Source organism: Emys orbicularis, chromosome 8 (genome assembly GCF_028017835.1).
Source record: "Emys orbicularis isolate rEmyOrb1 chromosome 8, rEmyOrb1.hap1, whole genome shotgun sequence".
NCBI lineage: Eukaryota > Metazoa > Chordata > Testudines > Emydidae > Emys > Emys orbicularis.
In genome coordinates this window covers 89,055,712-89,079,438 of record NC_088690.1, presented here as the reverse complement: position 1 = coordinate 89,079,438, position 23,727 = coordinate 89,055,712, and the positions used below count along the sequence as shown (strand labels likewise).

Genomic DNA, 23,727 nt, shown 5'->3' with positions numbered 1-23,727 from the left:
GCAATTTTGTGTCACCAGAGCAGTACGAAGCAGACAACATAAAACTGCGAATCCAGACTCTAAAGTCTTTCGTGGAGTATGTCTTCAGTATTATACTTTTAGGCCAAATAAGAATACTATTCTCTCTGTCATTCTAACCATTGTAATCAGCAGCTCAAGTTTTAAAAACCTTGTTCACCTCCCTCGTACTCAGGAATGTGTTCTGTGAGTGAAGAGATGTTTTATTTAGAGTTTCTTTTTCACGTAGGAAAATAGAAAATTCTGCTTCAGAAGGAACTCTGAAAAAACTTTTAATTGATTACATCAAAGACTCATGGCTGTGATAAATTAATTTGGGTTTTCTATGCATTTCATACAGATTAAAAAACATATAATCCAATCCCGTGTTTGCAATATAGATTATATGGATTCTTGAGCCATACAGGAGGGTGTATATTGCCTGAGATTCGTTCCTTTGAAATGCAATTAAATGTTTGAAACTCCAGACAGTTGAATAAACCTGCTTCCCTCACCAATTTAATTATCCATGCCCGGTTTGTCTCTACATAGCGGAGAGTTATGCAGCACTGTGCCAATTAAAAATTGTCCTTTTGATCGCCAATAAACATTAAAGGCTCAATTATGTACATCTCTCTGAGGCTGGGTGGAGGAGGATTATGTAGTATCTGACCGGTGATGGCTGGTGGTACATGATGCCTAAGCAGTACAGAGGGATGCCTGGGGGAGTGCACACAACAATGGTATTGCTAAACATGTTTAAAGGGTATAGCATGCACTACCTCCAGTATAAGCTTCCAAGTGCTAGTTTGTGTACAGGGAAGGTAGTGCTGACTTTGTCCCAGCCTTATCTCCTCCGGAATGTATGGTTCTGACGGCATCACCAAATAGCCCTGTCTTCCACTCTGGAGTCCAGTCCCGCATTGCTTCCTGAGAGATGCCAAATGCCTTTAAATCCCATTGACTTCAAGGGCAGGGCATTCAGCTCCTCTCAGAGACAATAAGAACCTTGCATGATCACTACCAGGGAAAGCAAGCAGCTTCATTAAGGCTTCTTCCCATGATATTGTACTGGGAAGGGAAGAGAAACTGATCCAGATCTTCAACCCTCGTTAAATCTCATTTGTGCTGCTGGAATCCCATAGTGGCATAGAGTAAGCATAGTTGGCTTTATGCCACCCAGCCTTTCTTCCCTCTACAGAAGGGTTTTCCAGAGTGGGCCAGAGGCAAAGAGATGGTGATCTAAGGATGAAAGATTGGGCTCTTAGCTCACTGCAGTTCTGGGCCAGTAGAGTGGTCGCTGGGGATCCCGTGGCCGCACTTATTTGCACTAGGGTTGCCTCCCTTCAAGCATGAGTTCAGCACAGCTGATGATCCAGCAGATAGAGTTCCTGTATCCCTTCCCCACTAGTGCCTCTTACAGGTGTGGCTATAATTTGCACATTATGGATATGAGACTGTGTTTTCAAGCAAAAATGAGTGTGACGACCTCCTTCTAGTTCCTATTTGTGAACACCCCAACCCCATATAATTTAGCATGTTTTCAGCGCCAATAACAGTCTCAAATCAAGAACGATCTGAAGGCTGGAATCGGAAGAATCTTGCAGCAGCTCAGGATAGAGGAGCATCGGCAGAGCTGTGTGAAAGAGCTTGCACAGTATCTGCTAACACTGTGCCAGAGAAGTATCACTTTCCCTGGTATTAGAACCAGGCATTTCGAAGAAAACACAGGCTGTAATTTACAGTTCTCAGCATCTGACTTGCCCTTTCTATAGTATGAGAGTTGGATTACTGGATTTCCTGTGAGTCCTAGTTTGGTGATAGAAAAAAAAATCGCAGATCGACTATTTTATTTTTGGTTGGCCTCTGGTGAGCAAAAGTGAAAGTGAAAACCAAGTCCCAAACTATTTGTGTTGAACTTTCCAGTTGCGCAACAAACTCAGGCTCGTCATAGAGCAGTGAGGCTACATGACAGTTTGTCTGAATTCATCTAATTATTGGTCCTGTCATTAATAGGATATGTCAAGTTATCATCTCAAAGGGAAATAATGCAAGTACATGGTGTCCGTACAAAGTAATATTCTACTGGAGTTTTGCATAAACTAAGTGACAACGAGAGATTTTTTTATAATAGGCCCCAGCTGAGTCAAGAGGAGAAGAAACAGATGTCTCAAAGGACAGAAGCATTGATGTACCATAGAATACACAGGAAATGATCTCTGTTATACCAAAGGAAAGTTCACTAAAGTGAGCTTTAACCTTAGGTAATACATGACATCCTGTCTACAATATTTCTGTCGTCAAATGGGCAACATTGTGTAATGCTTTGTGAAGTACTGCAGTGCTATTAGAACAGGATTATTCATTTAGCACGTTTTCAAAAGGGGCTGTGTATGGATGTAATTCCAACATTCAGATTTTCAAGACTTTCTTGTTCTTCAATTTTCTTTCCCTCACAGTTCTAGCCAAAAGGGGGATGATGACTATGAAGATTATACATCCAACAAAACATGGGTTTTGACTCCCAAAGTCCACGAGAGTGATGTCACCCTGATTTTAAATGGCTTGCTGGAAGGATATGACAACAAACTGAGACCTGACATAGGAGGTATGTTTTCTAACCTATTTTTAATTGAAACGGGGGCTGGAGGAAGAGAATTCTCACATTGCAATATATGTATTGGAAGCATAATCCACACAAAGAAGGTATGAAAACATAATATAATACAATATAACTTCATTTTTTATAATATCTATCATAAACTCTCTGGCCAAGATGTGTAGGTCAGGCTTGTGTATAAGGGTGTATAAGGATAGGCTGATAAATCCATCTCAAGGCACCTAAGTGGCCTGATTTGCAATAGTTCTGAGCACCCACAAATTCTATTGAAATTGCTGAAGCTGCAGAAACTCAACTACTTTGAAAATCAGGCCACTTCTATTTTGTGCCTAAACATTGAGTTAGGAGTTTAACTTTAAGCATTCAGTTTTGTAAATGTTGGTGAGTATCACTAAATGCTCTAAACAGTTAAATTATACAGTCACAGAGTTACAAATAATACATAGCAGCAGATGGAGAGGATAGAAAGGAGTATAGAAAAAGGGAGACGATATGGATTAGATCCTCAGCTGAAGTAATGAGCGTAGCACCATTGAAGGTTTATATCCATTTTCATCAGCTGAGGCTCTCACTCATATGAGTTTTTGGATGAGCTTAGAAAAGCAATGGAGTAGTTAAAGAAGGGAAGCACCATATGAAGCCTATTCCAGATCATAAAAACTACAGAAGTGAAGGGTCTCATAGAATAATAATAATGAGATTGTGGAAAGGAGCAGAGAAGTCATGGACTAGAGAAACAAAGGGAAGTAGGGGGCAGCAAGCTCCATGAAATAGGCTAGCTCAAGCAAGTCTGTGAAAAAGTTTAAAACCAAGGATGACAATTTTTACCTACACTCCACAAAGAAAGTTAACCTGAGTGTTTATGTGGGTAACACCCAATGATAATATTTACGTACACATTGTAAAAATAGGGATTCCCAGTGAAACACACATAACCAGAAATGTTGTATGGCTTGTTCTCCCAATCCCAGAATTTAGGGAATAAAAGGAGTGGAACATCCATAAAAATAATCTGGAAAGATTAATTTAGTTTGAAATATTGTTCCCCCACTTTGACCATATTAATTCCAGACACTCCTAACTAAAACAAAATCAGTCTAACAATTGTTTTCCATTCCTGTTTTGCAAGCCCCAAATGTTGTTTTGGGCTCATGAAATGATTGTTTATCTGCAGACATCACTTCAGGCTATGCCCGTCACATTGCATTGAGTCCCATCATGTGAAATGAATGATGAAACACAGTGTAAGAGGACTCTGAAAAAAGTGTTTGTTTTCTCAAGGAGGAGCATTTGATCAAATATGTTTTTGAGAAACAAAGTCCCCTACACAGACAACACGACATGGGCATAGCATCATTCTGATCTCACTCACACCAGTGTATTGCCTTTGAGTCCAATAATTATTCCTCATTTACACCAGTAAAAGTGCAATCAGAATCTGGCTCTAAAGTATCTCTGTCTATTGAGGAACTGGAATTATTGCTGTAAAATTTATTTTGTACTATATTTGCTGTTTGGAAATGTGCGTTTCTCTCTCTCTCTCTCTCTCTCTCTCTTTCTCACACACACACACACACACACACACACACACACACACACACACACACACACACACACACACACACCTACTTCCCACTCCCGAACCACACACAAAATAGACACTTTTTATGTAGTGGATTTTAACCTTCATTTGTATTAGCAATTCTTATTGTTTTACTTGCAGTGAAACCAACAGTAATTCACACTGACATGTATGTAAATAGCATCGGTCCAGTGAATGCTATCAATATGGTAGGTAACTGTTTTTAACACTTTGCTACACTTTTAATGATTGGTATATTCGGTTTGATGCATGCAATAATTCCTTTATAGTTGCAGTGCAATTATGCTTCCATTATTTTTGACACTGCACTGTATGTATTTTATTTTAAAAGTCTTATTATATCAATCTCATGGAGAAGAGTAGGGCATGGTTGTAAGGGGAAGTGGAAGCAGAGGTTTTCTTTATATCAGAAAATGGTGTGAGTGTGTTTAATAACATTATTACACAGTTTCTAGCTCACAATTGTGCAACCATGTTGTGGTCCCTTATTTAATCAGGCAAGGGCTTGCAAGATCCAGTCCAGAACATGTTGATAATTTGGGTGAGGAGGGGCCAATACTTTAGTATTCGTGTCATCTCACAACCAGAAACAGCCTGTGTAATACGTACATCATAACACTTGTGTTAGAGGCATTGTTTGATATAGAAATACAGACATTGATCATGACACACAGTAGAATGAAGCAGAGATGGAGGGATGGATCTGCATTTTAATTAACTTTTAATATTTGGAGGGTTATAGACCTTCCACAAGAGATACCAGACATTTCCTTTGATCCAATGTGGTTTTAAATGACCTGATGTCAAATATCCTATAGTTAGGGGTGGCCCCCTTCAGCCTGATCCCTAGGATTCAGTACACCTCTGAATCCTCTTCCCCTCTCCCCATGAGGTGGAATGAAGGTGTACATGAAAGGTTAGATAGTGAAGACTTAAGGTCTGTACACTGATAGGGTCCACCAGTTTTCTACTGGGTCTCTTATGTTTACCGTTGGTAGCTGGCCCCTTTGATCTTCACAGTGACTGCAAATTGCAACAAAATTACAAATGTCACTTATTAACATAAAGCTTTTAAATTTCTCTCTTAACTAACTTAGAATTGGACCTCCAGGATGCTGCAAGGAAGGAGAAAAAAACCCTGATCAGACACCTTGCCAATCTTGCCATATGAAACAAATATTTTCCTCATGCCCTAAACTAGTGACTGGCCAGATCCACAGCCTCTTGGAAACACAGTTCAAACGATACCTCTAAGAGCTGCAGAATGGCTGCAGCAAGGGGACAAGCATAAGGGACAATCAAGTCTTCCTTCCTTACCACAGACTGGCCAATGGGAGGACATGGAGAGGCAGAGAATTCTCTCCCTTCCACTGACCCCACACCCTGATCAGGCATGACCTCCATGTGCATTCTAGGTGCCAGGGCAGGGAAAGAGAAAGGGGAGGTTCCAGCTCAGCTAAGCCTTCCCCTTCTTTCCATGCCTCCTCACAGGACCCTAGGGATTGTGTATCCCCTGCCTAACTGATCAAACACACCTCTCCCAACTAAGACTGGTTGGAGGGTGGGAGGGACATACTGACTTGAAAAAGATACAACCAGCAGCTATCAGTTATAACTGGGTGAATAATGGGGGGGGGGGAGGGAGGAAAGCATCAAACCTTATTTTTGAAAATAAAAATCACAACATTTATCAAATAAGTTTTTCAACCAGCTTTAGCATCAATCCCTCTTGTAGTGACTGCAAATACTTTTTCAGGTTTTTCAGAGAAATGCTTTTAAAAGTGCACCTCTGACACTACCGTGCACAATGTTTTCACTACTATTTCTGGTTAATGAACAGGAATACACAATCGATATATTTTTCGCCCAAACCTGGTATGACAGACGTCTGAAATTCAACAGCACGATAAAAGTGCTCCGATTGAACAGTAACATGGTTGGAAAGATCTGGATACCAGATACATTTTTCCGAAACTCCAAGAAGGCTGATGCTCATTGGATAACAACGCCCAATAGGATGCTCAGGATCTGGAATGATGGCAGAGTGCTATATACACTAAGGTATTTACACTTGAATTTAAATTTGGTTCCTCATGGAAAAGCCAAAGAAGTACATTTATGCAATTGCAATGTGAATAGGAAATACCTTATAAATTAATTTCTAATCATAGGAGAGGTTTAAACATAACTGGAATGTATAACTTAGAACATAACTTGTCTGATTTTAGTTTTAAAATGTCCTGGAAAATGCGAAATGCTTAGATCATTTGTACTTTGTCTATTTAGAGGGATGGATATTGCCATAGTTTAAGGGTCTCATTTTCATCCAGATTTTACTATCCTATTCCTCAAGGAATCTCACTAAAGTAAATAGAACTACATGAGGCGTAAGGAACTATTCAATATAAGGGTATCACAATCTTGTCCCTGATTTGTGTTTACAATTTATCACTTATCAGTTGTTTTGCCACTCCTATCATTTTCTCTTCTAGCTATTAAATTAGAGGATTTTAAAATCATTGATTGAATTAATCAGTATTTATGACCAATTTGCATCAAAGTTTCCTGTTCTCATTCAAGTCCATTTCATGCTCCTTTTGACTTCAGTGGAGCTGGATAAAGCTCCCAGGTGAAAAATGTTTAATTCCTGGAAATCCTTGTGGAAATAAAGACAAAATGGGTGAGGTAATATCAGTCATTTTAGAGTCTGATCCAAAGCCTATTGAGTTTATATTCATCAAAGTTTTATTAGGACAGTGTACGTATCTATCAGTTCATGTATCTCCCTTTTGGTTTCTTAGAGGTTAATAAAAAATGTCTTCATTCTTCATTGGTTAAGAATTTTTTTTTGATGGTGGAAGAAATGTCTGAATTACAAGAGTTTTATTTTGTAGTTATTTTACATTCATTATGCATCACATTTTGAAGAAGAGATAGGAAAATGATTGGAATTTAAATCCAGTGTGAATCAAAGTCAGTCTGATAAATCACATCCTACATCTGCTTTTGACATGTTAAATAGGTCTTAATATCTCAAACCATGCTCTCTTCTCTCTTCAGACCTCACTACTTTTCTCCTCAAAACACTCAGTTTCTCTCTTTAGTGATCTGACATTAACATGTAATCAGTAGTTCTATTAAATATTATGATCAGCGCCAGTAACATTCAAATTCTGATAATAAATCTTGGCTTGAGTCAAGATCCCATATTACAAGAATACTGGAAGTGATGAAATATGGTATATTGAGCAAAGACTTGTGTGTTGAAGCTTGCACAGTACATGCCGGAATTATGCCTGGCTGTAGCCACTGCTGTTGGTCACTCACTTTCATGAGCACTAAATTCCCTAACAAATCTTAAGTGATTTTCTAATGAAAATAGTGAGAATCTTGGCATTTGTATGACTATGTTCTAGCCAACCTTGCCCCTCGAGGTAGAATTACTAACACAGACTTAAGCTTTTTTGCAAGCCTGAAAGATCCAACTGGACTCACGCTAGTGAGTGATATTAAAACATCCCCACAACAGAAAACAAACCCAAACTGTCACTGAACTTATGGAGCATGTGGTAAATTCAAACAGTTTTAAACAAGGACAACAGTGAAAAAATCATATTTAGAGATCAGAATATTCTTATCTGATGAGCAGATTGCTTTGCCTTCTTGGTGTGTATCAGGTGATCTTGAAGTCGGATCGATGAGGGATGAAATGAGAAAGGAAGAAAAAGGCAGTAATCTGAGCAAAGAATTACTAGGTGCCCAACCGTGCTCCCATTTCAATCTCATCATCATGTCTTAATTATATCCATTGTACACAGTACTTATGTGTGTATAATATTTTGTGTTTTGTATATTTTGTAGGCTGGGGACATGTTGATAAGAATCTTGGTTTGTGTGCCACACTAGTTTTCATTAGAAATTACTATGGCATGCGCTGTATATTCTGATACTAAATCTTTGTCATCTCTTCTCTTTAGGTTGACAATAGATGCTGAGTGTCAGTTGCAGTTGCACAACTTCCCAATGGATGAACATTCCTGTCCGCTGGAGTTTTCCAGCTGTAAGTAGTATGCTAAATTACCTATTCCACCTTCATTTGCACTGGCATAATTAGGGCCAGATTCTTAGCTAGGGTAAATCAGCACAATCTGTTGTGTTCAATTGAATTTGGATCAGGGAGGTTCTGGAACTTATTCTGTAAATGTGTACACATTGTATATGTTCACAGATATAGTATAATAAATAATGATACTTGAGAATGGTATGTGCTTTGAAACACATAGCGTAGATGAGAATACACAGATATTCATAATGCTTAATTATGCTTGCCATGAGAGTTAGCTTTTATTAATAAATGTTGTGATCTGGATCTTTGTCACACTTGTTGCACATGTGTGTCACTCCATTGACTACTGTTGGCATGTGGGTTGACATCTCTGAAATCAAGCTATAGGGTGAAATGGGAAATTTGACAATGACTTCAGAAGGGCCAGATTGTACCCTAGATGTCTCAAGTTGGTGGGGGGGGGGAGGGAAGAGAGAAAAGAGGAGGCATCCAAAAATGCGCTTTTGGAAAATAAATAAAATATTAAATGAATTGAAAGGTAACTAACACCCCCCCCCCCGACTATGTTGCTCCATATTTTTCTGGCTAAATAGAAAATGAAGATGTTTCCCACAACGTAAATTTTTAAATTAAAATTAAAAAATTAAAAGAGTATGAAGCTGTATTTGGAATTGTCTTGAAGATGGCTACCCCAGGGAAGAAATTATTTACCAGTGGAAACGCAGTTCGGTGGAAGTGGGAGACACCAGATCTTGGAGGCTCTACCAGTTTACTTTTATTGGACTGAGAAATTCTACTGAGGTGGTGAAGACAACTTCAGGTAAGATAAACTATTTTTTTCTAATCTGTTTTCATTCAAATTCTTTGTTTTATGTTCAAAAAGATATATGATTGTATGGAGCTCAGCACTGGCAATTAGTAGAACAAATTGATTTTAACTCCTTATGAGTCACCAGATCTTCATGTATCCTGCAAAATGAAATGCTGTCTCTTGCACAAGCTTGCCCTGCACACTCAGCAGCACAGGAAGGAGAGAGCAGCCTCTTGGAGGCCACAGTCCCCCCTCCAATGCAGGTGGATGGGGAGTGGGTAGCAGAGAATAAGTGCAGCCTTACTGGATCCCTAAGGACACTGGGCTGTGTAGCTGAGCTGTTGTGCAGAGGATAATAAGCTACTATTGGGCCATACTAGATGATACCTGTCCCTCCTCCCCCCAAAGCAAGGGGGTAGCCAGGGAGAGAATCGTGACCCAAAGTTACAAGTCCCTGCTGCAGCAACATAGCTGCACACTGCCCCTTACTCGGGGCTAGCTCTGAATTATTAAAAGCTACTATGAACTAGATATGGTGTGTCTCAGGTAGTTCTGCTCCATATTTCTATCTGTGTCACCCTCCTTTAGTATGTGTAATAGACTTTAAAATGATAAAGTAAGAAGGTCACCATTTTTAATATTACTCCATTAACTAGGCAGGGAAGTGCATGCCACTTAATAAATCAGGTCAGAAACACACACACTCATTGGTGTGTGGAAAGGATTAGCCATTTGGAGACTGGTGGAAGTTATTAAGGGTCCAAAAGGGTATTGCATACTAATATTCTTTCATGTACATTTCTTTTGTCGTTGATTCTTACTTTCAAAAGGAATGCTGAAATGAAAGAGGTTTCTTTTGATTATACCAAATTTTATTCCACAAGTTCAAAGAGATCTGTGGGTTTGTGACAATAATTAATGATAATAATTATTAATAAAAGGGTCGCATTGCCAGCATAATCAAAAGGAGGTATGCTAGTGCTGAAAGCTGCCTGTTTGTACATTATACACAGTGAAAACAATGTGGTTCAGGATATGTCAGGTTCCTAGTTCCTGAGAAAGTGGATATTAACCACTGATGACATATTTAGTCTTCTGGGTAGGAAGAAAAGGACTGAAGCTTCTTAGCCTTTGGTCACATTTGTCTTAAAGCACTTTCTGCCATCCTTGCTGTAGAAAATATTTTGTCATCTCATTAAGGAAATGTTTGACCTTTCACCATTTCTGGCAGATGAAAGGCGCAAAGGAGGGCAAGGGGAGAGTGGTGGAACACAGCTACTAATAACTTGCATTATGTAAGGCATGGTTGAGTCACTCACCCCCAAAGGAAAAATATATAATCAGCATAGCATCTCTCCTCAGTCATGCCCCTAAAACAGGCACATCCACAAAAGGCAGCAATGAATAAGTGGATGGTTCTAGGGTCTGGTCTTGCTCTATTAAAGTCTGCAGCAAATATCACATTGACTTCACTCAAACTTGGCTTGCGTTTCTTTTATTTGCTATTTCCCTTTCCTTGTTTTTTTTTCATTCTCTAATGGAGAATATTTGGCTGGAAGGAGAAAGTAATACAATTTGAACATGCTACAAGCTTCAGTTCCATTGTTCCACTGCTTCCTGCATTTGTGAATCAAGAGCATTTGATGATGTTCCTTGTAATGTTAAGAGAGTGTTCATTGAAAGAAATGATGCAGTCTCACAAAACGAAAAGCTCTTCCTTTGGGACCATTAATCTGGTCTGAGAAACCACGATAGTGCTCTGAGAGAACGAATATAATTTAAAGCTCATATTTGTTATTAGTATGCTGGTGCACATTGCCCTTTTTCATTTCCTTAAACAAATAAAGTAATCAATATTAATTGTGCATTTAAAGTCAGTAAAAACCTACTTTAGCCAACACTAGATCAGTGACAAGAAATGCTTTCCAAAGCAACTTAGTCCTGCCGAGCTTCTCTTAAAGGCCTGCTGGGGATGCACAGACAACTTGGAAAAACATTGTGTTCATAGGCATCTCCTCCCTGTAGTGTTTATCATATGTTCTCTCTATTTTCTTTTCTCGGTTTTTTATTGCTAGAGCTATTTGCATGAAAACTGAGTCTAGCCTTGATTCAACCCAGTGCAGGTGTGCAGGGTCGCACGTATAAACAAAATTAGCCTGGGGAATCCTGCTCCTACATCAGTATGATGGCTACTGCATGCCAGAGAGGCCAAAGATAATAGCATGTAGCTAAGTGCCTTATGATCAGGCTGAGAATTGCAGTTACGACAAGGTGCATAAGATTCATTTCTACTCAGTGTCCTTACTCTTAAATGCATTCCATTTGTAGCCACGGTTCACACTTACACGTCTGCAATGCAACCAAGCTATACTTCCTGCTGTTCTACCCAGGGTCCAAAATTCAATGCCTTTGTTCCCTATGTGTTTATTTCATGCTGCTTATTCCTCAACTGAGTTTAAAAGTCAGCCTCTCGAGCGTTCATGGATACATTTGCATATAGCTAACTTATATGAAGAAATCCCCAATGTGTGTGCACAAGTAAGGCATTTGGACACATGCTTGACCTGTCTGGTCCCTAGAACGCTATCCACCTGGACTAGTGGCAGTCCTAGTGGTGGATCCATAGTGTAGATCAGTGGCACAATCATTGGGAATATTTTTTTAAAAACTCCCTAAAATTGACAAGGCCTTACCATAGCTGCCAAATTTTGTGTAGCTCCATGTGTGACATTTCTCTGTAATGATAAACAGTCACTGATTACTACTTCATGGGCCCCTAGAGCAGTGGCAACTGGGGGCAACTTGGTGTGCTGGAGGAGCCAATAGGGATCAGGTTATGGCCTGGAGGGAAAGATACTGGGGGGGAGGGGCGGGAGGAAAATCTGTTAATTGGATGTGGAGGGGAGAGAGCCTAGAGAGTTTCTGGGTGGCAGGAAGAACTGGCACAGCATGAGAGTTGGATGTGGAAGACACCGAGGGAGTTGTTCTAGGACAGTGGGAGTCTGGAACAGCCTCCCCAAATCTGCTTTTCTTTCATTTTAGCACATTTCCTACTCTGTCCAACCCTGCCTCTTAGCCAGAACCACCTGCTTCCCAGCACTCCATGCTGGCCTGGCTCCATCAGTAGGAGCAGACTAAGCAGAAGCAGAAAGGTTCCCTAAAACTTGGTGCCATAGCAGCCCCCTGTGACCCAGAGAAGATACCTCACTTCCTGCCAAGCGCAGCTGAATGTGCAAGCTCTTAGCTGGGCTGTGAGGAAGCACAACACTGCAGATGAATTCATTACGTAGATGAATGCAGATGATGCTCTAGGGTTCACCCAGGCCAGTAAGGGGTTCAGTCAACACCTGCCCTGCAGCTCCGGTTGCCTTAACTGCTATGCTGTTGTGGCTCACAGCTCTGACACCAACAGCCAGCATACAAGCATGCAGGTTCATACACTGGCTTCCACTGACCAGTTACTCTTTGCAGGGGAACCTCAAAGCTCTTCCAGCCCTGTTTTCTCTCCCAGAAACCTCTTTCTCTGCCATGCCAGACCCTCTTCCTGTAGCACCTAGAAAACCTTAGCAAGTTTGCTGCTCCTTTGAAGAGACTGCAGCTTATTAACTGGGGTTGACAAACGCTTCACTTCAGTCAACCCCCATGTTGGTTTATGGCATAAGGAAAACAAGTTTATTAACAAAAGGTCATAGGTTTCAATGATACCAAGTATAAGCAATAAGGATAGAAATGATTACAAACAAATACAAAGTAAAAATGTGTTTCTAAGACTAAAACTCAACTTAACAAACAAGGGTCTTTTGTTCAAAGCTGTTTTTCTCACCATGGACTTTCTTTCAGCATAGCTGGTTAAACCTTTAGCCAGGACACAACACACAGAGCTCAAAGCACTTGGTTTCCTTGACTCCTTAGGTGAAGGATAACTATGGGGTTCTCTCCCCTTCTTTTTATAGTTCAGCAAACCTTTGAAATGTATTGTTTGAAAAGTAAGCCCCGACAAAGTTTCTCTCTGCTGCTGGGGTATAGACACCATGCTGTCTTCTCCACTGCTTGTTATCTTGATAGCTTTGTTACCTTATGGGTAAACGTACTTCCATTATCTCTGCGTGAAGACTAGGCTGATTAGATAAGCAAATTCACATTATTTTATCTGTGACAGACTGGGCTTATGTATTGTTGCCCAACACATTTTAAGAACATAATTATAACTCTTTGTACCCATGCCATACATATACCCCATGATTTTCAGGACTAGTGAGTTATGAATGTTGATATGATGTCTTACATGACACCTTTTAGATGCAGATTATGACAACAATGTTTAGATGTGGTGAGTGCGTCAGGCCTCACAGGAGCTGTTCACACAGATAGTGAACAACCAGTGGGGCCTGGGTATCACAATAAGTGTCAAATAACATGTGTAAGACCTGACAGCCCTGCCTAAATGACTGCATGCACATGCAACTACCTAATGTGCATGCACACAACCAACATGTTAGACACACACACGACTATCAGCACACAATTGGAAGGGCCCAAATTTGGAAATCTGGCCCTAGAATATTGCCCTCTACAAAAGAAAAAAAAATGACTAGAATATCACAAGCCACTCTATCATCTCCTTTTAAATGCAGTGAGTCATTCTGAGTTGTGAACCTGTTCCCATAAATAGTGAACTTTTCAAACCATCTCTAATTTACCTGGAAAGTCACATGGAACCAAAAAATCAAGTGATGACCGAGCAAATGGGCTCTAGCCTCAGATGACATCCAGAATTTGTTTCATGTAAATAAGAAATATTAACTCTAAGGATGCTAAGCTGCTGTTGTAGTTGTCTATGAATACTCCACTGAAATGACTGGATCGTTAGACACTCAGTAGCACAGTAACAGTCAGTGCATTCTGTGTGGATATACCTGAAACATTTGGAAGCTTTCAGGCAGTTAATTCATTTGCCAAATGATTTCACTGTGCAGCAGGAGACAGCTCTTCAGCATCAGATTCCTAAGTGGAAATAATTGCATTCTGCCTGCAAATATTCCCCTGTAGTTTCAGTTGGATGCACTATTTTTTTCGCTACTGAAAAGCTATTGTGATGCTGGTACAGAATGGCTGCCACCTATAGCACGACACCAGAGGTAACTGTGTTTTAGCCATGGGTGAAGTGAGCTGTCTGTGCTGTGGAGTTGAGCAAAGGGGCAGAATGTCATTGAGAATCAAGTTTTTGTTTCCTGAGATCTGTGTTGTTGGAACAGCAGTGATTTAGCTCACATTCTTTACAATCAACTATTTCACATGTCCATAGGCCATTACCACACAGCTGTATGAAATATTCATATTGAACTGAGCTTGGGCATGAGCTTTCACGCAGTCCATGAACCTCAGTCCATGCTCACAAAATCTTGGTCAAACTGTATTGATGTTTTTCACTCAGGTAGGAAACTAACCTTTCTTCCCCAAGCAGCCTTCTTTGCTTGCACAAGTTAATTTGGTCAGAGGTATTGTTCTGTTAAACAGAACATATTTACATGCTCTTATATTTGATCTTGATGCACCATTGTAATGAAGTGAACAGTTGGCAGGCAGTCAATCCTCCTAAATCCTAGAGAGCACCTAACAGCCATCAGTTTTCTCCCATGTTTCTGCTTTAATCTGAACTATGGTATTGACACATACTTTGTATGTCATATTTAGATGTCTCTGTAGGAAATGGAGATGCTCATGTAAACTCAGCAAAGCATCACATAGTGTATTCTATACATTATTATTCACAGAAATATTTCGTATCCACTTGATAATCTTTTAAATCATATTTACCAGGGAGCAGACATGAGACTGCAATTGCACAGCAGCTTCATGCAGTGATCAGCAATATTAATTGAATAGTGGCACATTTAGGGGACAGGGGCATGTCCAGTGCCTCGCTATGTGCTGGCTACCCCAACTGCCATAACAGTTCTTTGGGCCACTAGCAGCCAGTGAACTTTAGCGCAGCCTAAGTCTGTTCTTATGGGAGATGACCATGACTGGCACAGCCAACCCAGGATCAGGAAAGTACAAAGATGACTTATATAGCCCAATTCTCACCTGCATTAGGCCAGATTTCAAACTGCTCTTCTGCTTCAAGGCTATCCTAAAACTGGCTTGCGTGGCTGCAGTAGGTTCTCCTCTACATAGCACAATCCTGAGATTGTTTAGAAGCCAGCATAGTACAGGGATAGGGCCAAAGGGTCATGGCTGAAATGTCCCTGTACCTAGCAATGCCTTGGGCAGACAATGCAAGTTGGTGCAACCCTTAAGTTGCTCTAAATTGAATTGATGGTCCAGCCCAGTGAACAGCAGCCACAGGACTAAGGGTGGTAGGGAGAAGCGGGTTTTAAAGCCACCTATGCACATAATCTCTCCTGAGCAGTACCAAGTGTTCCATGGCCAAAACTGAAGAATTTAGCTAGTGAATAGGTGTTAAATACTTGTATTCAGATTTAGCAGTGGGCAGCACTCACCTAAACATCACATTGCACAGGTGCAAGGCAGTGGACAACCAGTGTGTCTGAAATTATCTTTGGGATCTTTATTGGTCCCTTCTTAATGCTTTAGGGGGATATTTATTTCGCAACCCTTGTTTGCTTTTTTTTAAAAGCAATACTAAATTATGACTTCAGACACAAGAGCCAAAAGAACATCTTCTCTGTAGGACAATAGAACATTTAAAGCAGCAGGCAGAAAAGACAGATTGAAACCCCAAATCTTGATATTCAGCACCCCAATGGTACAGTAACTCTTATGTTCTCTGTCAGTTTAAATATTTCTAGATGAATTCTCCTAAGGAATCATAGAAATGTAGGACTGGAAGGGACCTCAGTAGGTCATCTGGTCCAGTCCTCTGCACTTAAGGCAGGACTAAGTAATAACTAGACCAGTGGTTCCCAAACTTGTTCCGCCACTTGTGCAGGGAAAGCCCCTGGCGGGCCAGGCCGGTTTGTTTACCTGCCGCATCCACAGGTTTGGCCAATCGCGGCTCCCAGTGGCTGCGGTTCGCTGCTTCCAGCAGCTCCCATTGGCCTGGAGCAGCAAACCGCGGCCACTGGGAGCCGCGATCGGCCAAACCTGCGGACACGGCAGGTAAACAAACCGGTCTGGCCCTCCAAGGGCTTTTCCTGCATAAGTGGCGGAACAAGTTTGGGAACCACTGAACTAGACCATCCCTGATAGGTGTTGTCTAGCGCAGGGTTTCTCAAACAGGGGTCGCCGCTTGTGTAGGGAAAGCCCCTGGCGGGCCAGGCCGGTGTGTTTACCTGCCCTGTCCACAGGTCCGGCTGATCGCGGCTCCCAGTGGCTGCGGATCACTGCTCCGGGCCAATGGGAGCTGCTGGAAGCGGCGGCCAGTAAGTCCCTCGGCCTGCGCTGCTTCCAGCAGCTCCCATTGGCCCGGAGCAGCAAACCGCGGCCAGTGGGAGCCGCGATCGGCCGGACCTGCAGACGGGGCAGGTAAGCACACCGGCCCGGCCTGCCAGGGACTTTCCCTACACAAGCAGCGACCCCTCCAATGATGGAGATTCCACAACCTCCCTAGGCAATTTGTTCCAATGCTTAACTATCCTGACAGTTAGGAAGTTTTTCCTAATGCCCAACTTAACCTCCTTTGCTGCAATTTAAGCCCATTGCTTCTTGTCCTACCCTCAGAGATTAACAAGAACAATTTTTCACCCTAACTCCTTGTAACAACCTTTTATGTACTTGAAAACTGTTATATCCACCCTCAGTTTTTTCTTCTCCAAACTAAACAAACCCATTTTTTTCAATCTTTCCTCATAGCTCATGTTTTGTAGACCTTTAATCATTTTTGTTGCTCTCCTCTGGAGTGGCTCCAATTTTTTCACATTTTTCCTGAAATGTAGCATCCAGAAATAGACGCAATACTCCAGAAGATACAGAAAGAGTCACCCAGGAGTCTTCCTTGTCTTGCTGCCTATGAAAGTAATCCTTAGGGTACAGCTGGGTGGGTGAATATAAACAATACTAGTGAATACTTTTGATAACAAAACCTATTTGTTGATGGCATACAAGACCACCCTTTTATTCACTGCTTTGTGAATATTCAAGTAAAAAAGTTTTATTCATAACAATATCTGCAGAAAGCAAAGCTGCCATTAATACAATAATACTTGTGAGTGGATTCACACTGGGTCCACTTTTCAGTATTTTTTTTTTTTATTATTATTCACACAAAATACTTGTTATTTTTTATTGTTCCATAACAATTATATAGTTCTGGATAATCTGTGAACAGAAAAAGGACTTTTTCTATTTATAAAATTGAGAACCCCCAACTAGGGAATAGAAATAATACCATATAATTTATGTGACCAATCCTACAATAGCAAACAAGATCAGTGAATCTGCATAGCAACCATTTTCTGAATAGTCCAGAAGTTCAAATTTAGTCATACAACTATTAATCAAATAATTATGAATAATGAACACATCTGTAGAAATTATAATCTGTTCAGGAACATTTGTTTACTGTGAATAATTTGTACAGCTCTAGATGAGAGTCATCTGTTCACAAAGAAAAGGTGGAGGTGAGAGCACAAAAATATATCACTGCATGTCCCACCTTTGGCCATCCAAATTGGTTAATTGTGTGACAAATGAATATTTATAAATGTATTTACTCAGCTGCATGGATGAACCAATTTACACGTGCTCACGTTTTTGCCTGATTTTTTTTCTGTCTCCTAATACTATACACACAGATAGGGACATACCCAGCTGCAGCTTCACACACAGATGCTGAGATCCTCTGCATGGAAAGGCTCAGTTAAGGCACCTCCCCATTGCTAATGCACACCCCCTCTCTGGAGTGTAAACCCAACCGTATGCTGTCTTGCGCTGCAAAGGGAACTGTACAGCGTAAGCTCATAAAATTCACCCCCTCCCTCAATGTGGAGAGAGATATGCAACAACTTTCTGCCCCAAGTTATATTTTCCACACACAGGTTTTAGACAAAACAAAAACAAGTTTATTAACTACAAAAGATAGATTTTAAGTGATTTTAAGTGATAGCAAACAGATAAAAGCAAATTACCATAGGAAATAAACAAAAATGCAAACTGAACTTAACACACTAGATAGGTAGGATATGAATTAGCAAATTATCACCCTGAGTGATAAACAGGCTGGCAGATTCTTAAGGTACAATCTGCCTTGGCTTTCCCAGGTTTTCATACACAGGCTAAAAATCCCTCTAGCCTGGGACCATCACTTCCCACAGTTGTTGCCCCTCAGGTATTTCCAGGTTTGTTGTTGTAGAGAGAGTGAGGAACCATTGTGATGTCATTTCCCCCCTTTTATATCTTCTTCCCACTTGTTGGAAAGCCCTTTTGCTGTGACCTGGGTCAAACAGTTCTCATTGTGTAATGCTATCTCTGAGAGGGTTCTATTGTACACAGTTCTTGGGGTAATCCTTGTGCTTGTGTGCATTTCCTCAATAAGCTATTATCATTGTTTGGCCTTTTTACTGTTGTACCTGAAAGGCTGCTTGTGGGTGTTTTCAACCTCACAACATGTTTCAGTAACATATATATATAGCCAAACTTCATAACTTCACATATGACAATAGCACATACAATCCAACGAGATATTACTGTCTAGCAGAGGCAGGTGAGCAGCACCTCATGACAACAGTGTGAAAAGACCATCCACCACGCCATTCTGTGCTATAGTCTGAAGTTGTTGTAATCACCACGGATCTGATCCCGTGGCAAGTGAAGTCAATAACAAAACTTATATTGACTTCAGCGATGAAGGTCAAACTCCATGTTAAGGAACAAGGGCTTCTAATACACACATTTGTGAAATCCAACAGGACACAGTCAGGGCATCCAGGAAATATAATTAATTGAGGCCTATTATTTTTGGACACGGTGCAGCAAAGTTTGTGATGCAGCCCTGCCATGCTGCTTGGAGAAAAATAAATGTCATTCTTTCAGTAACAACAGCTCTCAGTGGGAACTTTTCATTGTTAATGCATAAAAGCATTCAGAAAAAAAGACTTCCTAACTTTGTAACTATCTTTTTACAGTGGAAATTTAGACTTTGTGGATTAAAGGTCTGAACTGATGGGGAAAATCCCATGTTCTTATGGAAATATATATTTTGAACTCCTATACTTTGAAAGATGTACTTTTCTATTCAAGTTTGCATTTATAAAGATACTGAGAACTTTACACTTCCATTTTCTACCTCAAGTTTGCTTGCTGCTAACTGTGGCTATAAGGAGAGTTGAAAGATTCTTTGATAAAGATTTTCTCTCTTTAGGGAAGGTTAAAGGTTTCAATAATCACATGGGTGTTGACATTTCAGTGACCATAATTCAGCCATCTTATTCCTTGATCAGTCCTGTCTATTCATGGCTGTAATGCTGCCTGAGTCACCCCAACAAAGTAAAAAGATGACTTCCCCTGGCGGGAATTGTAGCTGAGTCATAAAAGTGCTCTTACCCTCAGATAGTAAGAGTGCCCTATTGAGCAGATGCTATTTAGGCTCAAGTTTGCCTTTCTATGTATCTGCCCTGCAAGCATGGTTTACTACAGCTTTAGGAAGAACAGGTAGGGATAAAAGAGATTAATATACAAGCAATCAGAGAGTGAAGGAGCTGCCAGATTTTATAAACATCTCAGTTGCTTCTCATGCAGTACTAATTAGAAAAGCACCTATGCTGAATGCAATAATTGGTTTTGTAATAAATATAAATATAGGACTGTTTCTGATATGAGAGAACAGTAACTTCAAGAAAAAAAATTACTCACCTATTTAAAATAGTAGGAAAAATAATCTGAACGTATAAAGTATGAAATTTAAACTTGTAAAAAAGAAAGAAAGAAAGAAAAAAGGTCTCTTGACTGTTTTTCTTTCTAAGGATAAAAACAGCAAATCCATAGTCCGATCCCATCTTCAGAAGCATTTTCCCCAAAGCAAACAACTTATAGACATCACAAAAACAATCATGTTGTCCTTAGCACAATTGTGAATATAGCTTTGTAAGTACTGATGAGTCTTTGAGGCAGATTATGTATATAAAATGAAAACTTCCCCTACACAGCCCAGTTCTTTTTTTCCTTTTTCTTCTTCTTTTTTTTCCCTTCCTGTTTGCAGTAAAATCATAATATTGGTATGAATGATTGATTGTCATGGAAACTGTTGTAGTATCACAAGAGAAAATCACTGTAATTTTATTGTTTGCTATTAAAGATGGATCTAATTAAAATGAATTGTGATGGGAAATCATTAGTTCAAAAAGATTATACACAATGGCTTAGTGGCTAAAGAAAATGTAGATTCATAATTACTTTTGAGCTATTCTGAGTCTGTATATTAAGTCCTATATTAGAAGACTTTTCTATATAATAGAAGAGCATATTAAAAATTATATAGGAATAAGTGCTATATTCTGGTGAGTTGCCTAAAATGCTATTTAGAATTTTCAGCACCTAGCAACTTCCATGTCTAAACAACTTGATACATTAAACAATTCTGCAATGGAAGTAGGATGTGAATCTACTTTGATATCCTGAACTCTTCAAACTAAGGCTAATATGCAGTTATGGAGTCATGAAGTAGGCTAGGTAAACGGCATGCTGATCCACATTGCACTGATTGTTGGATTTCTTCCCTACTCATGCTTTATTTCTGGAAACTCCATGCGTCCAAACATAACAACTGACTCACTGTACAATTATTTCAGCAATGATTACCTCTCTCTTTTCCCCCCCTCCACTTCTTCCTTCCTCAACTCCTTCCTGTTCTTCTTGCTGTGGGAGTAATATATTTGCATCAGGCTTTAACAAACCTAAATTGCTTGGTTAAAAATTAACATTAGAAGGAATGTGTGAAGGCAGTGATAGCTTGATGCGGATGGTGTGCATCACGGAGGGATTGCTCATTTGAAATAAATTTGGATTTGCCTCTGGTGTATATGTGTCCTAAATAATAAACACATATGCCTCCAAGGTTGTTCTTGCCCAATTAAATCCCTTCACTCTGTAAGTGCAATTGCTAGCTTCTCAGCTTCATGTCATTACACAGCATTTTTGGTAACCTACTTAGCTAAGATGCTGTGGGTTTTCCATCACTGTATTTGAGTGGATATAATTGAAGAGACTGATTAAATGCATGGCAGTGCAACAGGCCTGTCAGAGTCACACAACATCAATATGTGGTAATAACAACCAAATCAACTTAAATATTTAAATATGAAAAAATGATATGAAAAATAAATTTAAGACCATCGGGTTTTTAAGAGACCAGGTGATCAGCTGACATCAATCGGCATAGTTCCATTGGGTCTAGAGTTTACTTTTAATTGTGTTAGAAATAAAAAGAAAATAGAAATAGGAGGTTAAATGGAAATGGGCACAGCATGTGCATGCTTTTAGTAGAATTCCCTATAATATAGCTACCCTGTAGGTAAATACTGTACATGCTGTTATATTACATTTATTGGTAGATGTACTCTCTAGTTCCACACATGAGATCATTTTGCTTTGGTAACATTTTTAGTATACTTCTTAGGATCAGTCGCCTAGGAAGGGAAATACAAGAGTGAAACTTTAAATACAGTAATCTCTCCTTCTGAATGGGAAACAATATTTTATCCTTATGAAATCAAGTTTAATAAATTAATATGAACTGGCCTGCTTTCTGCTGGTAGGATGAATTCTTTATTGCAAATACCATATTTCTTTATTTCCTTTTAAATAAGGCATAATTTCCTCATTTTGATATATATATCAGCTATATATATGCCACTTATCTAAAAAGAAAATACAGTCCATTAAATTAGTTCCCTGCTGCCACTGAGCAGAGTGTACAATTATTAGAATAATATAATAAATAAAATATAACATATCCTGCTAAAGAGATGCAGGATAAAGTTAATGCAATAATGCTTCCCACTTCTATCATGCCCTACATGAGGGAATCTCAGAACACTTTACAAGCTAATGAATGATGCCTCACAACACTGGTTTTTAAGTGGACAAGTCTTACTGTGACATGAAGAACAAACTCCCTGGTTTGTGAGGGCTGAAAATGGTTGTGGTACTAGTCAGCAAATTTCTGTTCCTTAGAAGTCAATAATACGGATGGCTGGAAAAATGCTTATTTTCCAGATCACTTAAGTTGTAGCTCATCCAACAATTTTTCCTCTCTCTGAGTTTAGAGCACCTTGACAATGCTAGTTTGAACTATCGCTGATTTGTCATATAACCTGTGTCATAACTGGTCATATGCTATTTTTGGTATTTCCTGACTAAATAAGTGAAAAAACAATATAAATGAGAGCAGAAGCCTTTATATTTTGAATAAATAATTATTATTTGTGGTCATATAGTAGACACATTAAATTATGCAAAAATTAAAGTTAGTAAAAACTGGGGGGATTTTCTTGGAATATAATCTGCTGTTATCCACTCAAATTCTTAAAAAATAAAAACTGAATCCTTCCAAGCCTCCCTCATTGGAAGTTCATTTCTCAGCTCACTGCAGTAGACTACTAGTCTGGAACAAAGCTATCAAGAATAATGAGAAAGGTAAAATCACAAAGAAGAAAGTTAATGTCTTGGACACTACAATGGCTCTTACTCCCACTGCCTGTGCAGGTTCAGTAGCAGTAACCAAAGGTAATTTATTAGAGCATCTTTCACTCCTGCTGCCTCTGCCACTGTTCCAGAGCCAGGGGTCCTTTTTATCATGATTCCTTGAAAAACAACTTAGTAGCAGTGTTAAGTTGCCACCCAGAGAAAACCAAAGATATTACTGACTAACACAAAAGGACCCAGTTACTTTTTCCCCACTATCTCTATCATTAAAAAACCCAACAACTCTATTAACAGGCATGTTATAGAACTAGAAAGAACTAACAAGCTTTCAACTATGCATGGAAGCAAGTGATTTATTGGCACCTGTGGCTCCCTCTCAGTTCCCAGTGAAGACAACATCTCATTGAGTTGAGCAGAAGAGACGAGAACTTGGCAGTGAGAAAGACACTGCTAATGAATGGTACAAACATTAAGGGTCCAAATATGGATTCTAAAAGCCTGAGCTGTATTGGAGATGGGAAGGAGATGCAGTGTCTGAGAATGGATACGTAGAACCATTAACTCTTCAAAAGGCATAATACTGTCTGGGCACTGAGGGAAGCCTGCTTGAGAAATGGTTCAAGTTACACCTTTGCAAAGTGTTCTGCGCGTCTCCCTTAGTGTATTTGTACACACAGAGGAGAGAGGTGATGCCCTTATTTCTCATCCCACCCAACATAAGACTTCACTAGACAATTAGCTCATATTAAAACATGTTCTTGAGTGTCATGGTAATATTATGTTAAACACTCAGTGCAGACAAGGACTGTCACTGTTTAATGTCATGCCAGCTGGCTAAGCTAAGGTAAATCCAGCTGGTATCATGTAAACCTGTCTATGCTGAGTGTTAAGTCATGATCAATATTGTGTTAGTTACCACAACTCCTCAAGATCGTAATGCTAAAACACCCTAATGATGATAAGCGGGCATTCCCCCTCTGGAACTCTCAGCACATCTCACTAGTTTCAACCCATCCAACAGACACAAG

At 39.8% G+C, this 23,727-nt stretch overlaps 1 protein-coding gene across 6 annotated transcripts in view; it reads left to right on the top strand.

Annotated features, from left to right (window-relative positions):
- Positions 1–23,727, top strand: part of GABRG2 (gamma-aminobutyric acid type A receptor subunit gamma2) — an 87,861-nt gene that overhangs the window by 28,249 nt on the left and 35,885 nt on the right. For 4 of the 6 annotated variants that reach the window (XM_065410206.1, XM_065410203.1, XM_065410204.1 and 1 more), the window contains exons 1-5: positions 2,452–2,605; positions 4,341–4,408; positions 6,061–6,281; positions 8,198–8,280; positions 8,969–9,106. In XM_065410206.1, coding sequence (XP_065266278.1) covers positions 4,367–4,408; positions 6,061–6,281; positions 8,198–8,280; positions 8,969–9,106 — 484 coding nt within the window. In that variant the 5' untranslated portion in view covers positions 2,452–2,605; positions 4,341–4,366. Of the gene's footprint in view, positions 1–737; positions 764–2,451; positions 2,606–4,340; positions 4,409–6,060; positions 6,282–8,197; positions 8,281–8,968; positions 9,107–23,727 lie in introns of those variants that run through there. The other 2 variants (XM_065410202.1, XM_065410200.1) reach the window with 2 other exon arrangements.